Below are 15,765 nucleotides of genomic sequence, written 5' to 3'. Positions count from 1 at the left end.
CATGTGCAGATGCGATCCGGACCATTTGTCCAGCAGATCCCACTGAAATGTCCGTGCATGGAATCTGCCGAATGGAATCGCTTCGTACGAAGCCACCATCTTTCCCAGGACTCTTGTGCATTGATGTACTGACACCGTTCCTGGTTTTAGGAGGTTCCTGACAAGTTCGGATAACTCCCTTGCTTTTTCCTCCGGGAGAAACACTTTTTTCTGAACCGTGTCCAGAATCATTCCCAGGAACAGCAGACGAGTTGTCGGGGTCAATTGAGATTTTGGAAGATTCAGAATCCACCCGTGTTGCTGGAGCACTACCTGGGTTAGTGCTACACCGACTTCCAGCTGTTCTCTGGACTTTGCCCTTATCAGGAGATCGTCCAAGTAAGGGATAATTAATACGCCTTTTCTTCGTAGAAGAACCATCATTTCGGTCATTACCTTGGTAAAGACCCGAGGGGCCGTAGACAAACCAAACGGCATCGTTTGAAACTGATAATGACAGTCTTGTATCACGAACCTGAGATACCCTTGGTGTGAGGGGTAAATTGGGACATGCAGATAAGCATCCTTTATGTCCAGGGACACCATGAAGTCCCCGTCTTCCAGATTCGCTATCACTGCTCTGAGTGACTCCATTTTGAACTTGAATTTCTGTATGTACAGGTTCAAGGATTTCAGATTTAGAATAGGTCTTACCGAACCGTCCGGCTTCGGTACCACAAATAGTGTGGAATAATACCCCTTTCCCTGTTGTAGGAGGGGTACCTTGACTATCACCTGCTGAGAATACAGCTTGTGAATGGCTTCCAAAACCGACGTCCTTTCTGAGGGAGACGTTGGTAAAGCAGACTTTAGGAACCGGCGAGGTGGAAACCTTTCGAACTCCAGCATGTAACCCTGAGATATTATCTGCAGGACCCACGGGTCCACTTGTGAGTGAGCCCATTGATTGCTGAAAATCTTGAGTCGACCCCCCACCGTTCCTGGGTCCGCTTGTAAAGCCCCAGCGTCATGCTGATGGCTTTGTAGAAGCCGGGGCGGGCTTCTGTTCCTGGGCAGGGGCTGCGTGCTGCCCTTTCTTACCCTTTCCTCTGCCTCTCGGCAGATAAGACTGTCCTTTTGGTCGCTTTTTATAGGAGCGAAAGGACTGCGGCTGAAAAGACGGTGTCTTTTTCTGTTGTGAAGGGGTCTGAGGTAAAAAGGTGGATTTGCCGGCAGTTGCCGTGGTCACCAGGTCCGAAAGACCGACCCCAAACAATTCCTCTCCTTTATATGGCAATACTTCCATATGCCTCTTGGAATCCGCATCACCTGACCACTGTCGCGTCCATAAACTTCTTCTAGCAGATATGGACATCGCGCTTACTCTTGATGCTAGAGTACAAACATCCCTCTGAGCATCTCGCATATAAAGAAAAGCATCCTTTAATTGCTCTAGAGTCAATAAAATACTGTCCCTATCCAGGGTCTCAATATTTTCAGTCAGAGAATCCAACCACACTACCCCAGCACTGCACATCCAGGCTGAGGCTATTGCCGGTCGCAGTATAACACCCGTATGTGTGTATATACTCTTCAGTGTAGTTTCCAGCCTCCTATCTGCTGGATCCTTGAGGGCGGCCGTATCAGGAGACGGCAACGCCACTTGCTTTGATAAACGTGTGAGCGCCTTATCCACCTTAGGGGGTGATTCCCAGCGCGCCCTAACCTCTGGTGGGAAAGGGTATAATGCCAACAACTTCTTTGAAATTAGCATTTTTCTATCGGGGGTAACCCACGCTTCATCACACACATCATTCAATTCCTCTGATTCTGGGAAAAATACAGGTAGTTTTTTCACCCCCCACATAATACCCCTTTTTGAGGTACCAGTAGTATCAGAGAGCTGCAAAGCCTCCTTCATTGCCGTGATCATATAACGTGTGGCCCTACTGGAAAATACGTTTACTTCCTCACCGTCGACACTAGATTCATCTGTGTCGGTACCGGTGTCGACTGACTGAGGTAAGGGACGTTTTACAGCCCCTGACGGTGTCTGAGATGCCTGAACCGGTACTAACTGGTTTGCCGGGCGTCTCATTTCGTCAACTGACTTTTGTAATGTGCTGACATTATCACGTAATTCCATAACCAAAGCCATCCATTCCGGTGTCGACTCCCTAGGGGGTGACATTACCATCATCGGCAATTGCTCTGCCTCCACACCAACTTCGTCCTCATACATGTCGACACACACGTACCGACACACACAGCAGCCACACAGTGAATGCTCTATTGAAGACAGGACCCTCCTAGCCCTTTGGGGAGACAGAGGGAGAGTTTGCCAGCACACACCAAAAGCGCTATACAGTATATAACAACCCTAGAAGGTGTTGTTTTTATATATGCGCTCTCAATATATATTTATATCGCCAATTTATGCCCCCCCTCTCTTTGTTACCCTGTTTCTGTAGTGCAGTGCAGGGGAGAGTCGTGGGAGCCTTCCTCACCAGCGGAGCCGTGCAGGAAAATGGCGCCGAGTGCTGAGGAGAATAAGCTCCGCCCCTTTTCCGGCGGGCTTTTCTCCCGGTTTTTCTAATAAACTGGCCTGGGTTAAATACATACATATAGCCTTAATGGCTATATGTGATGTATTTATTTGCCTCTAAGGTACTCTATATTGTTGCCCAGGGCGCCCCCAGCAGCGCCCTGCACCCTCCGTGACCGAGATCCGTGAGCTGTGTAGCAACAATGGCGCACAGCTGCAGTGCTGTGCGCTACCTCTATGAAGACTGAAGTCTTCTGCCGCCTGTTTCCGGACCTCCGTTCTGCCGTTCTTCAGCGCCTGTAAGGGGGATCGGCGGCGCGGCTCCGGGACGAACCCCAGGCTGACCTGTGTTCCGACTCCCTCTGGAGCTCAGTGTCCAGTAGCCTAAGACTTCAATCCTCCTGCAGGCAGGTGAGTTGCAAGTCTCTCCCCTAAGTCCCTCGTTGCAGTGCTCCTGTCGCCAGCAGGAGACACTGATTAGAAACCTAAAAAAAAACTTTTCTAACTAGCTCTTTAAGAGAGCCACCTAGATTGCACCCTCTCGGACGGGCACAAAAACCTAACTGAGGCTTGGAGGAGGGTCATAGGGGGAGGAGCCAGTACGCACCATGTGACCTAAAAGCTTTTTTAGATGTGCCCTGTCTCCTGCGGAGCCCGCTATTCCCCATGGTCCTGACGGAGTCCCCAGCATCCACTAGGACGTTAGAGAAACATACAATCTATGTACTTTAAAAACAAATAACTTGTACTGTAAGTACAACAAGTTATATCTAGTGGGGTACATGAACCTCCGGTGTCCCCACTTTAACCCTTGGCCAATGGACAATGTGATTATTGCTGAATTCCTTATGCTTTCCAAAGCTGTGGATTAAATATCTATAGGAAACACTGAATTGCCTGAGGGGACCTTGTTGTACAGCGCTGATGTCACCAGCCTCTACACCTGCATTCCACATGAGGCAGGTGTGGAGGCTGTAAGACTTTTGATTCAGGATAATGTCGCTTACCTGGGTCCGGAAATTTCATTCTTTTTGACCTTATTGGATAGGGTCCTTAGAAGGAATTATTTTGTTTTCAACGGCAAATTTTGGTTACAGATAGCGGGATGTGCGATGGGGTCAGCAGTGGCCCCATCGTACGCAAAAGCTTTCATGTTTCAAGTAGAAAAGCAAATGTTCACTATGGACCCCGCCATAGCAACACGGGTCGTCTATTATAGGCGATATATAGATGACCTGCTTGTGCTGTGGCGTGGGTCCAGAGAACAACTCATTGCAGTATGGGATAGTCACAACCGTACAAAACATGCGGTGCAGTTTACTTATGTGATAGATGACAGGACGATTAATTATCTAGACGTAACTATCACCATTGAAAATGATCAATTATCCACTTCACTTTATGTGAAAAGTACCGATAGGAACACACTATTGGCCTATCGCAGTTTCCATCCGCCTTCACTACGTAGAGGCTTACCGTATTCACAGTTCATGCGGGTCCGACGAATTACTTCGGACCAGGATGAGACAGTTAGAACAATGGACAGGATGTTACATAAGTTTGCCGAGAGGGGATACCCCATAAAGGAACTCCAGAGAGCTAAGGCCCGGGCACTAAAAATTCCAAGAGCACAAGCTTTGTGCCCTAAAAATAGACCACAGACTCAGTCAGGCCCCAAACTCCCTTGGGTTAATAAATATACCACGGCAACCGGGGATAGAGTTAAAAGAGCCAAAAGCCTGTGGCCTATGGTACAGACTGATCCAGCCTTGTTATCCTTAGCTGACACATCAATATTACCGAGCCATACCCGAGGCAGGAATATTGGGGATTATGTCATGAAATTGGATATTTCAGATCTTACCAGAAACCGCGAAGGTCATTTCCTTAGGTCTAAGAACGGGTGTTATAGGTGCTTAGGCTGTGCAACATGCAACACTTTGATCACAGGCATTTCGTTTAAACATCCCCTAACGGGTAAGACGTACCTTATTAAGCATCGCCTTACATGCACCACCACACATGTGGTTTATTTACTCACCTGCCCGTGTGGGCTAGCCTATGTCGGCAAAACTATTAGACAGTTTCGCGAACGCATGGCACTACATAGAAGTGCAATTAAAAAAGCCCATGAGAAGGGGGTGAGTGATCAACCCTTTGCCCGCCACTGTTTACAGGCAAAACACGGGGTGGCTAGCATTAGGGCCATATTGATAGATCATGTACCGAGCACTCTTAGGGGGGGTAATAGGGATAGGATTCTTCTGCAGAGGGAATCGCGCTGGATTTTTCAATTAGGAACACTGTCGCCTGGGGGTCTCAATGAGAACCTAGGCATTCAGTGTTTCCTATAGATATTTAATCCACAGCTTTGGAAAGCATAAGGAATTCAGCAATAATCACATTGTCCATTGGCCAAGGGTTAAAGTGGGGACACCGGAGGTTCATGTACCCCACTAGATAGAACTTGTTGTACTTACAGTACAAGTTATTTGTTTTTAAAGTACATAGATTGTATGTTTTTTTGTTCACTGTCATTCATCATTGTTGTTATTGTTTCTTAGGTTGCTATGCGACACCTGTGACACGGCATGACACTCAGCGGTGGATGGATACACCAGCAATGCGTCCCCCCTGAGAGGCGGGCGGCAGGGCAGCGTACTGACGTCTCCGAGGGCGTCCATGGAGGCGGGCTGATGATGCTGCCTGCTACTGACGTCAGCTGGAGGCGACGCGGCGGGTGGCCGGATCCACGAGCGGGTGTCAGGCGCCGTTGAACAGGTGAGTATAATTGTTTTATCATGTTTTGCGCCTGTTTAAGTGTATTTATACCTGTTATGTAACTCACTTTTGGCTAGTTAGGCCCTGAGGACGGGGGTATCCCCGAAACATGTCGGAATAAACGAACCACTTTTCATCATATACAAGTCTGCTTGAGTGTCGCCTATTGTCCCTACCTACACTGGGAAAGTCATTCACCTTCTCCAGGAGGGCACCGCAGCCAGTTACTGCTAAGAGCAGGGAGTGCCGGGACTTTTTGTTTGGATATCTATCTATCTATCTATCTATCTATCTATCTATCTATCTATCTATCTATCTATCTATCTATCTATCCATACACACACACGTACTGTATATATGCACACGTGTGTGTGTGTGTGTGTGTGTGTGTGTGTGTGTGTGTGTGTGTGTGTGTGTGTGTGTGTGTGTGTGTGTGTGTGTGTGTGTGTGTGTGTGCGTGAGTGTTGTGCATATGGAGCTGCAAAGGGGGGCGGAACAAAGCTGTGATGGTGTGAAAGCCAGAGAGGGGGCAGAGCAAAGTGGGGGGACTATATATATACATATATACACACATACATACATACATACCTATATTATACAAACCACAGTATTCACACATATAATACATATATATATTATACAAACCACAGTATTCACACATATAATACATATATATATTATACAAACCACAGTATTCACACATATAATACATACATATACACTGCTCAAAAAAATAAAGGGAACACTTAAACAACACAAGGGCCCTCATTCCGAGTTGTTCGCTCGCTAGCTGCTTTTAGCAGCATTGCACACACTAGGCCGCCACCCTCTGGGAGTGTATCTTAGCTTAGCAGAATAGTGAACGAAAGATTAGCAGAATTGCGAATAAATAATTCTTAGCAGTTTCTGAGTAGCTCGAGACTTACTCCTACACTGCGATCAGCTCAGCCCGTTTCGTTCCTGGTTTGACGTCACAAACACGCCCTGCGTTCGGCCAGCCACTCCCCCGTTTCTCCAGACACTCCCACGTTTTATCCTGGCACGCCTGCGTTTTTCCGCACACTCCCAGAAAACGGTCAGTTTCCGCCCAGAAACACCCACTTCCTGTCAATCACACTCCGATCACTTCAACGATGAAAATTCTTCGTTCGGACGTGAGTAAATCTACTAAGTTTTGTGCTAAAATACTTAGCACATGCGCATTTTTGCCTTAATCGCTCCATTGCGAAAATCGGCAATGAGCGAAAAACTCGGAATGACCCCCCATGTAACTCCAAGTCAATCACACTTCTGTGAAATCAAACTGTCCACTTAGGAAGCAACACTGATTGACAATCAATTTCACATGCTGTTGTGCAAATGGAATAGACAACAGGTGGAAATTATAGGCAATTAGCAAGACACCCCCAATAAAGGAGTTGTTCTGCAGTAGTGTTGCAGGTGGTGTCCCCCCCCCCGTTTACAGCAGTGGGCCTATTTTGATGGTGGGCCTGGAGCTGCAATTCCATCAGCCCCATTGTTAATCTGGCCCTGGGAACGTCCTAAGAAGGTATAGAGGAGTATAATCCTCTATACAATATACAATAACTATTTCAATATTCAATTGAATCGCTGTTTTTACGCCCTGTAGAAAACTCTGAAATATCGAAAAGCACAAGGATGAGGGGAATCTCTGCTTAGCCATGTGTTTTTGACCCCGCTGTGGTCGAAAATGGGTCCATTCTTGACCGGGTGTGGTTCATCAAATCGACAGTGTCTAGGTCGACAATGTTTAGGTCGACCACTATAGGTCGACATGGATGAAAGGTCGACAGGGTTTCTAGGTCGACATGTGCTAGGTCGACAGGTCTAAAGGTCGACATGAGGATTTTTTTTTTTTTTTGTGTTGTTTTCTTCGTAGAGTGACCGGGATCCCAAATTAGTGCACCGCGTCCCCTCGCATGGCTCGCTTCGCTCGCCATGCTTCGGGCATGGTGCCTTCGCTCCGCTACCGCTTCGCTCGGCACACTTTACCGTTCCAATCGTAGTCCACGTGGATCGTTAAGTATGAAAAAAATAAAAAAAATAAAAAAATGTGAAAAACTCATGTCGACCTTTAGACCTGTCGACCTAGCACATGTCGACATAGAAACCCTGTCGACCTTCCATCCATGTCGACCTAGTGACTGTCGACCTATAGTGGTCGACCTAGACACTGTCGACCTAGACACTGTCGATCTTCAGACCGGATCCCTCTCAACCATACATTTTCGCCTGTAGGAGAGGGTGAAAATAAATGGTCAGAATGAGAGGGGAAACAGGCGGAAACTGCCCGTAATAGAATACCGAAGTGTCAGATCCTCACTGTCCGAGAGGATCCGACACTAATTGAATACTCCCCATAGTGTGAAATGACCAAGACTTTTGTGGACAAGCACTTTCTTTGAAATTTCCTCCACAGTGTATTCTCGTGTCTCTGTGTATAATGGGGGGTCATTCCGAGCTGATCGCTAGCTGCCGTTGTTCGCTACGTAGCGATCAGTGAAAAAAATGGCTAATCTGCGTATGCGTATGCACCGCAATGCGCACGCACGACGAACGGGTACAAAGAGCATCATGGTTTTGCACAGGTTCTAGCGAAGCTTTCAGTCGCACAGCCGATCGCAAGGAGATTGACAGGAAGAGGGCGTTTCTGGGTGTCAACTGAACGTTTTCTGGGAGTGTTTGGAAAAACGCAGGCATGGCCGGGCGTTTGTTGGGCGGGTATCTGACGTCATTACCGTCACTCGTAGCAGCAATCATCGCACAGGATAAGTAACCACAGGGCTGGTCTTGTTTTGCACAAAATGTGTTTGCAGGCGCTCTGCTGCACAGGCGTTCACACTCCTGCAAAGCAAAAAATACACTCCCCCCGTGGACGACGACTATGCGTTTGTACGGCTGCTAAAAACTGCTAGCGAGCTATCAACTCGGAATGACCCCCAATGTCCAGCAGGGTTGGGGAAAAACACATTTTTTTGTTTTCAAGAATTTCCTGTACATTTGTGAAAGAGACACTTTCAGAGGCAGAACTACCATTGGTGCAGCAGGTGCATTGCACCGGGGCCCCTGATGACTAAGGGGCCAACTGATGCCCAGATGAGCAATAAGTTATCACCCTGAGCCATCACCCCTCACCCCTGCAGATCATTTTAAGCAATGTTGGATGAATAGCCCAGACCTGCCCCTTACCACAGGGAGGCAGGGCGGGCCTTGTGTGTGAGGGACTGATAGAGGGGTCCTGCCACCTATCAGCGCTGATGATCACAGCCACTTACTGCCTCTGATTAACAGACAGCTGGACATTACTTCTGATTCACTGCTGTCTGTAAATGAAAGGCAGCTCACAACCAGTGTAAGTGACACTGTCAGAGTCATCCTGACCGAGCGCCAAACTGAGGAAAGCACAAAGGGCGGAGCCACCTGTCACAGACAGAGCAGAGGCTGCTGTGTTCCTGTCCCCACCAAGGTACATGCCTCCTGTTCTCCACACCGTGCAGGACTTTTGTGGTTGTACCCAAGCCACCCACTGTCTCTCTCTGTCACCTTCTCCCTGACACCCACTGTCTCTCCCTGTCACCCTCTCCCTGACAACCACTGCCTCTCCCTGTGACCCTCTGCTTCCCCTTGCCTTTCATTGTCACCCTCTGCCTTTCCCTGTCACCCACTGTCGTGAGGCATATTGTGATTGGGAACTTAGGCTGGGGTGGAGGGCCCAATTATATCTTTGTACCTGGGACTACCACTCACAAGCTCAGCCACTGGACACTTTTATGCTAAATCAAACTGTGTTTTAGAAACGAAATCTAGTTTTCAAGAAGACAGTTCAGTTGCTTTGAGTCCAAAAGGTATAAGGGGGAGTATTTCACCATGCTGTATTGTGTCTTCTGATTATAAGAAGAGGGCATGTGTATGTAGATATCCTCTGACTCTAATGGAGGGCTGATCTTCTGTAACATCTTGTATGCTGGGGAGCAATAAACATTTACTTGCTTCAAGAAATCTTCATCTGCTGTATCCTGCGACCAACAGAATTACGCAAAACGCTGTTCCGTTCTCTGGCTGTGCTGGAGTGAGCCCAGTGTCTCTAAGGTCAGCCCTCTGCCAGCTACCCTGCAGAGAACTGGTCCATGGGGAGGGACCAGTGTGAATTAGCCGACACCAATCAAGATGTTTTGCAGCAGCATGCCCTTGCATACACAGAAGTAGGTGGTTTACTTTTCATGCAATGTGGGTAGGAGCCTGAGTGGAAATAAGTAGTTCCAGGTGCCGATTGTAGGAGTGTGGTGGTGGCAGCAAATTACCCGCCCACTACAGAGTGGGTGAAGTCAGTAACAGGTGGTTACTGATGGTAAGAGGGAATGTCTGAATCAAGTGGGTTCAAACAAATCTGTGATCACCTGGCGCAGCGAGGTGCATCTGGTCACAAGCTGCAACTTTGGTAAGTCCGAATCGCGGAGACACAACACGCCCTCGAGAGATTTATATTGTTAATCATGCAACTCCCTAGATGTAATAAATAGCAAGTTATAAACTTGCAGAAATAACACCAGAATAACTCATCAAACAATAGACAGGCCCATACACGCACGCCGGGGGGGGGGGGGTTCCGAGTACCTAGAAACCCCCCCTGGCCACCGATCTATCCCACAGCCGACCGATTTTTATTTTTTATACAGTCCGGAGCTCAGGCAGTGTAATGGTGCGGCTGCAGCAGCTGCCTCCGTCCTACATGTACAGTGGAAGGCAGGCGGCTGGCTGCAGCTAGAGGGCGCTGAAGTGGGAGTGCGCAGCTCGGCTCATGAAGTTACTGTAAGTTCTCGGCATGGGGGTTTGAAGTGAGGAGCATGCAGTGACGTAAGTCCCGGAGGCAAAGGAAGGATCTGCCTCTAGGCACCAGCTGTTAAGGGGGCATAGAGAAGCAGAGTCGGTAGGAGAGCCAATGCACGCAGAGACCAGTGCCAGATATAAGCCACCATCCAGGTACATGCAGTTTAGGCACGTTTGTCTTATTTCCCCCTAAACTGTCTTTATGTCTTGCAGTGACCTGTGCGGGGAGGGAAAGGGGAAATCCATCTGAGGCAGCAGCAGGGGATTCCTTTCAGTTTCAAATGCATGTCTCACCCACCAGCAGCAGTGCCGAGTATCTCCCATTATCTTAGCCTAAAGGTCAGAAGAGCATGTGCTGAGCTCTGATTGGAGGAACTCAGCACATGCTGATTAGAAGAGCACCTAATTGGAGGGGACTAACACCTGCTTCCCTGACCCCTGGGACATTAAGGATCTCTCTCAGCATAGCCCCCATTTGTGAGTAATCAGCCTGCCTACACTGTTAATGCTCCTGTTCCTGTTGCTTCTGCCTATCTCTGCCACCCACTGCTTCTGTCTCTCTGCATGTTTCTGTCTCTCTATATTCTGTGCCCACCTTCTGTCTCCCCACTCTCTCTGCCCACCACCTGTCTCCCCTCTGCCCACCATCTGTCTCCCCCTCTCTCTGCCCACCACCTGTCTCCCCTCTGCCCACCATCTGTCTCCCCCTCTCTCTGCCCACCACCTGTCTCCCCTCTGCCCACCATCTGTCTCCCCCTCTCTCTGCCCACCACCTGTCTCCCCTCTGCCCACCATCTGTCTCCCCTCTGCCCACCATCTGTCTCCCCCTCTCTCTGCCCACCACCTGTCTCCCCTCTGCCCACCATCTGTCTCCCCCTCTCTCTGCCCACCACCTGTCTCCCCTCTGCCCACCATCTGTCTCCCCTCTGCCCACCATCTGTCTCCCCTCTATGCCCACCATCTGCCTCCCCTCTCTCTGCCCACCATCTGTCTCACCCTCTGTCTCTCTGCCCACCAGCTGTCTCCCCCTCGCTTTGCCCTTCATCTGTCTCCCCCTCTTTACCACCATCTGCCACCCCTCTGTCTGCCCACCATCTGTCCCCCACCTCTCTCCCCTCTCTACCCAGCATCTGTGTCCCCCTCTCTCTGCCCAGAATCTGGCTTCCTCTCTCTCGCTGCCCAGCATCTGCCCCCACTTTCTGCCCAGCATCTGGCTGCCCGACCCTTTGCCCAGCATCTGTTTGTGTCCTTTTTCTCTCTGCCAAGCATCTGACTGCCCCCCCCCCAGCCCCCAATCATCTGTCTGTCTCCCCTCTCTCTGCCCATCATTTCTCCAAATCTCTCTCTGCCCACCATCATGTCTCCAAATCTCTCTCTGCCCACCATCATGTCTCCAAATCTCTCTCTGCCCACCATCATGTCTCCAAATCTCTCTCTGCCCACCATCATGTCTCCAAATCTCTCTCTGCCCACCATCATGTCTCCAAATCTCTCTCTGCCCACCATCATGTCTCCAAATCTCTCTCTGCCCACCATCTGGCTTGGACACACTGTCTCTTCCCAGAATCTGTCTTCCCCCCTCTGTCTGCCCAGAATGTGGCTGTCCCACACCTTGTCTGCTCAGTCTTTTCCACCCACTCTCTACCCAGCATCTGGCTGTCCCCCCTCTCTCTCTGCCCAGCATCTGTCTGCCCCCCCCCCCCCTCTTCTCTGCCCAGCATCTGGTTGCTCTCTTCATCTTCAGTTTAATTTTTTTACAAGGGTGGGGGGGAGGGCGCAATGTGTATTTATTTATCTCCTGTGTGGGGACAATGTGTGCACTAATTGTTAAAATAATCTCTATTAACATTTGCGGCCATCCCCTTAAAATAGATTCCTTATTGCTGCAATTTGCGGCAATAAGGAATCCTTATTTGCCCTGAGGTATCAGTGAGTCACAGGGACAGGGGCTCCAATAGGAGCCTGTCCTGGCAATCACTGAGAAGGTGCTGCCAGACGCCGGTTGGTAGATGGGGGGAAGCACTACCATCTGTTACGTCTCCGGGCACCTGTTATGAAGTTACAATCCTGGGTGCATGGTAACCGGAAAAGGAGAAATAGTGTCTTCAAGTTCACCCTCTCTAACTCTGCAGCAGCGAGATGTGTCTGTGTCACATATGCCGGGGGGCAGGGGGAGGCGATAGTCCGTAGTCTATAATAAATTATGCTGGCTTGGTCACCGCACTCCTGATAACTGCAGCAGTTGTTTGTGTGACCAGCATGAGTGGTTGGGGGGAATAAAAGCAGAGCCGGCTCTAGGCATGTTCGAATAGAGCGGCCGCGCAGGGCGCCACCCTTAAAGGGCGCCGCGCGCTGGCGCCGCCATATTCGAAGCTGGAGCCGGCCCTGTGTGTGCAGCGTTGTCCCGCCGTCCGTGTGTGCGGCGTGCGCTATGCGCGCTGCGCGGCGCCGGTGTCTAACGTCAGGCGCCGCGCATAGCGCACACAAGTGGCCGCCCGCCCACCCGCACCCGGACCCTCACTCGGACCCTCACTCTCCCGCCCGCCAGCACTCCCGCCAGCACTCCTCCTCCCCCTCTCAGCGCCTCAGGTATTTGGTGGGGGGGGGGTCGAACATTTATGGATCGCACTGTGGGGGCATTTATCTGGCACTGTGGGGGGCATTTCTGGCACACTGGGGGCATATCTGGCACACTGGGGGCATATCTGGCTCTGTGGGGGCATTTCTGGCACTGTGGGGGGCATATCTGGCTCACTGGGGGCATATCTGGCACACTGGGGGCATATCTGGCACACTGGGGGCATATCTGGCTCTGTGGGGGCATTTATCTGGCACTGTGGGGGCATTTATCTGGCACTGTGGGGGCATTTCTGGCAATGTGGGGGCATTTCTGGCAATGTGGGGGCATTTCTGGCACCGTGGGGGCATATCTGGCACACTGGGGGCATTTCTGGCACTGGGGGGGGCATTTCTGGCACTGTGGGGGCATTTATCTGGCACTGTGGGGGCATTTATCTGGCACTGTGGGGGCACTTATGCATCTGGCACTGGGGGCATTTATGCATCTGGCAATGTGTGGGCATTTATGTATCTGGCACTGGGGGCATTTATGTATCTGGCCCTGTGGGGGCATATCTGGCACTGTGGGGGCAATTTTATATATGGCACTGTGGGGACATATCTGGCACTGTGTGGGCATTTTTATATCTGGCACTGTGGGGGCACTTATGTATCTGGCACTGTGTGGGCACTTATGTATCTGGCACTGTGGGGGCATTTATGTATCTGGCACTGTGGGGGGCATATCTGCACTGTGGAGGCATTTATGTATCTGGCACTTTGGGGGCATTTATGTATCTGAACTGTGGGTGCATATCTGGCACTGTGTGGCCATTTATGTAGCTGGCACTGCTGGGGGGCATGTCACGTGTAGCTGGCACTGCTGGGGGGGGGGGGGGGCATGTCGCGTGTAGCTGGCACTGCTGGGGAGCATGTCGCGTGTAGCTGGCACTGCTGGGGGGCATGTCACGTGTAGCTGGCACTGCTGGGGGGCATGTCACGTGTAGCTGGCACTGCTGGGGGGCATGTCACGTGTAGCTGGCACTGCTGGGGGGCATGTCATGTAGTGTTCCCGCTAGGCGTCTGTGGCTAGGCAATATGTCTCAGTGCTCTCCCTGGTGCAATGTGTCTCAGTGCTGTGCCTGGCGCAAAGTGTATAGGAGGTTCTACCTGGTGCAGTGTGTATTAGCTGCACTACTGTGTGGTGTAATGCAAATTGCCACTATTATGTGGCCACGTACCTTCCCCACGAAGTAAGTCCCCTTAATTTTTGCTGCGCGCCTTCGGCGCGCACTGTCCATTCTTTGCCATATAGGTTTGGGAGCAACAAGCAGTATGTACATCATTTTGCTCTCCTAACTTAAAAATGTGCCCTCCCTGTGATCAGCACCATGCCCTAAAAAGTGAACACTATCATGTGTAGCTGGCACTGCTGGGGGGCATGTCATGTGTAGCTGGCACTGCTGGGGGGCATGTCATATGTAGCTGGCTAGCTGGCACTGCTGCGGGGCATGTCATGTGTAGCTGGCACTGCTGCGGGGCATGTCATGTGTAGCTGGCACTGCTGCGGGGCATGTCATGTGTAGCTGGCACTGCTGCGGGGCATGTCATGTGTAGCTGGCACTGCTGCGGGGCATGTCATGTGTAGCTGGCACTGCTGGGGGGCATGTCATGTCTATCTGGCACTGCACATTATGTGTATCTGGCACTATACTGGAGACATTGTGTGTAAGGAACACTACTGTGACTATGTGTAAGGCTGCTAATTGTGTGAAAATATGTTTATAGTTTGATGATATGAAGTTATGAGGCCACGCCCACTTTTCCAGAGGCCACACCCACTTTTCCGGGAACGCGCGCATGGGGGGGGGGCGCTTTTACATTTTCTCGCTCAGGGTGCTAGTAGGCCTGGAGCCGGCCCTGAATAAAAGAGAATGATGGTGGCTATTTGTTCTGCTTATGGAGGGGGGGGGTGCTGGGGGGGAAATTATGGTGGATCTGTTTTCTGTTTACGGAGGGTGTTCGGGGGGGCTGATGGGGGCTGAGCTTTTTTTTCATAGGTTCTGTAATCAATTGTTTGGAAACCCCCCTTTCAAAATCCTGCGTTTGCCACTGAGGCCAGACAGTAGGTATCTTGCTGTATTTCATCTGTTTAAATTAGAGATGAGCGGGTTCGGTTCTCCGAGATCCGAACCCCCCCGAACTTCACCTATTTTACACGGGTCCGAAGCAGCCCCGGATCTTCCCACCTTGCTCGGTTAACCCGAACGCGGCCGAACGTCATCATCCCGCTGTCGGATTCACGCGAGATTCGTATTCTATATAAAGAGCCACGCGCCGCCGCCATTTTCACTCGTGCACTGGAGATTGAACGGAGAGGACGTGGCTGCGTTCTCTCCCTGAAAAGCTCCGTATCTGTGCTCAGTGTGCTGCAAATATCTGTGCTCAGTGTGCTGAAAATATCTACGTTCTCTGCCTGAAAACGCTTCATATCTGTGCTCAGTGTGCTGCAAATATCTTGCTCAGTGTGCTGCATTGTGGGGACTGGGGACCACCAGTATATAATTATAGTAGTACAGTACAGTAGGCCAATGCTGTATCTTGCAGCTCTGTGTTAAGTATACTATCTCTGTGCCGCATTATTGTGAGCAGTATATAGTAGGACAGTGCAGCATTTTGGTGACCAGCAGTATACATATAGTACAGTACAGTAGGCTATTGCTGTATCTTGCAGCTCTGTGTCAAGTATACTATCTCTGTGCCGCATTATTGTGAGCAGTATATAGTAGGACAGTGCAGCATTTTGGTGACCAGCAGTATACATATAGTACAGTACAGTAGGCCATTGCTGTATCTTGCAGCTCTGTGTCAAGAATACTATCTCTGTGCTGCATTATTGTGAGCAGTATATAGTAGGACAGTGCAGCATTTTGGTGACCACCAGTATATATAGTAGTACAGTACAGTAGGCCATTGCTGTATCTTGCTGCTCTGTGTCACTTCTAGTATCCTGATCAGTGCTTAATATCTGTGCTCAGTGTCAGTGCTGCATT

The 15,765-nt window shown here is 50.2% G+C and overlaps 1 protein-coding gene across 7 annotated transcripts in view; it reads left to right on the top strand.

Moving 5' to 3' along the window:
* LOC134968951 (embryonic protein UVS.2-like) overlaps positions 1–15,765 on the top strand; it is a 237,761-nt gene that overhangs the window by 83,952 nt on the left and 138,044 nt on the right. Inside the window, exon 1 of one of the 7 annotated variants that reach the window (XM_063944587.1) lies at positions 10,083–10,306. The exons of the other annotated variants lie outside the window; for them this stretch is intronic. Within the exon in view, the coding sequence (XP_063800657.1) occupies positions 10,266–10,306 (41 nt within the window). The 5' untranslated portion in view covers positions 10,083–10,265. Of the gene's footprint in view, positions 1–10,082; positions 10,307–15,765 lie in introns of those variants that run through there. 7 annotated transcript variants of the gene reach the window in all.

The sequence above is a fragment of the Pseudophryne corroboree genome, chromosome 11 (assembly GCF_028390025.1).
Source record: "Pseudophryne corroboree isolate aPseCor3 chromosome 11, aPseCor3.hap2, whole genome shotgun sequence".
NCBI lineage: Eukaryota > Metazoa > Chordata > Amphibia > Anura > Myobatrachidae > Pseudophryne > Pseudophryne corroboree.
Note: the sequence above shows the minus strand (reverse complement) of the source record. Positions and strands in the feature narration are given on the sequence as shown.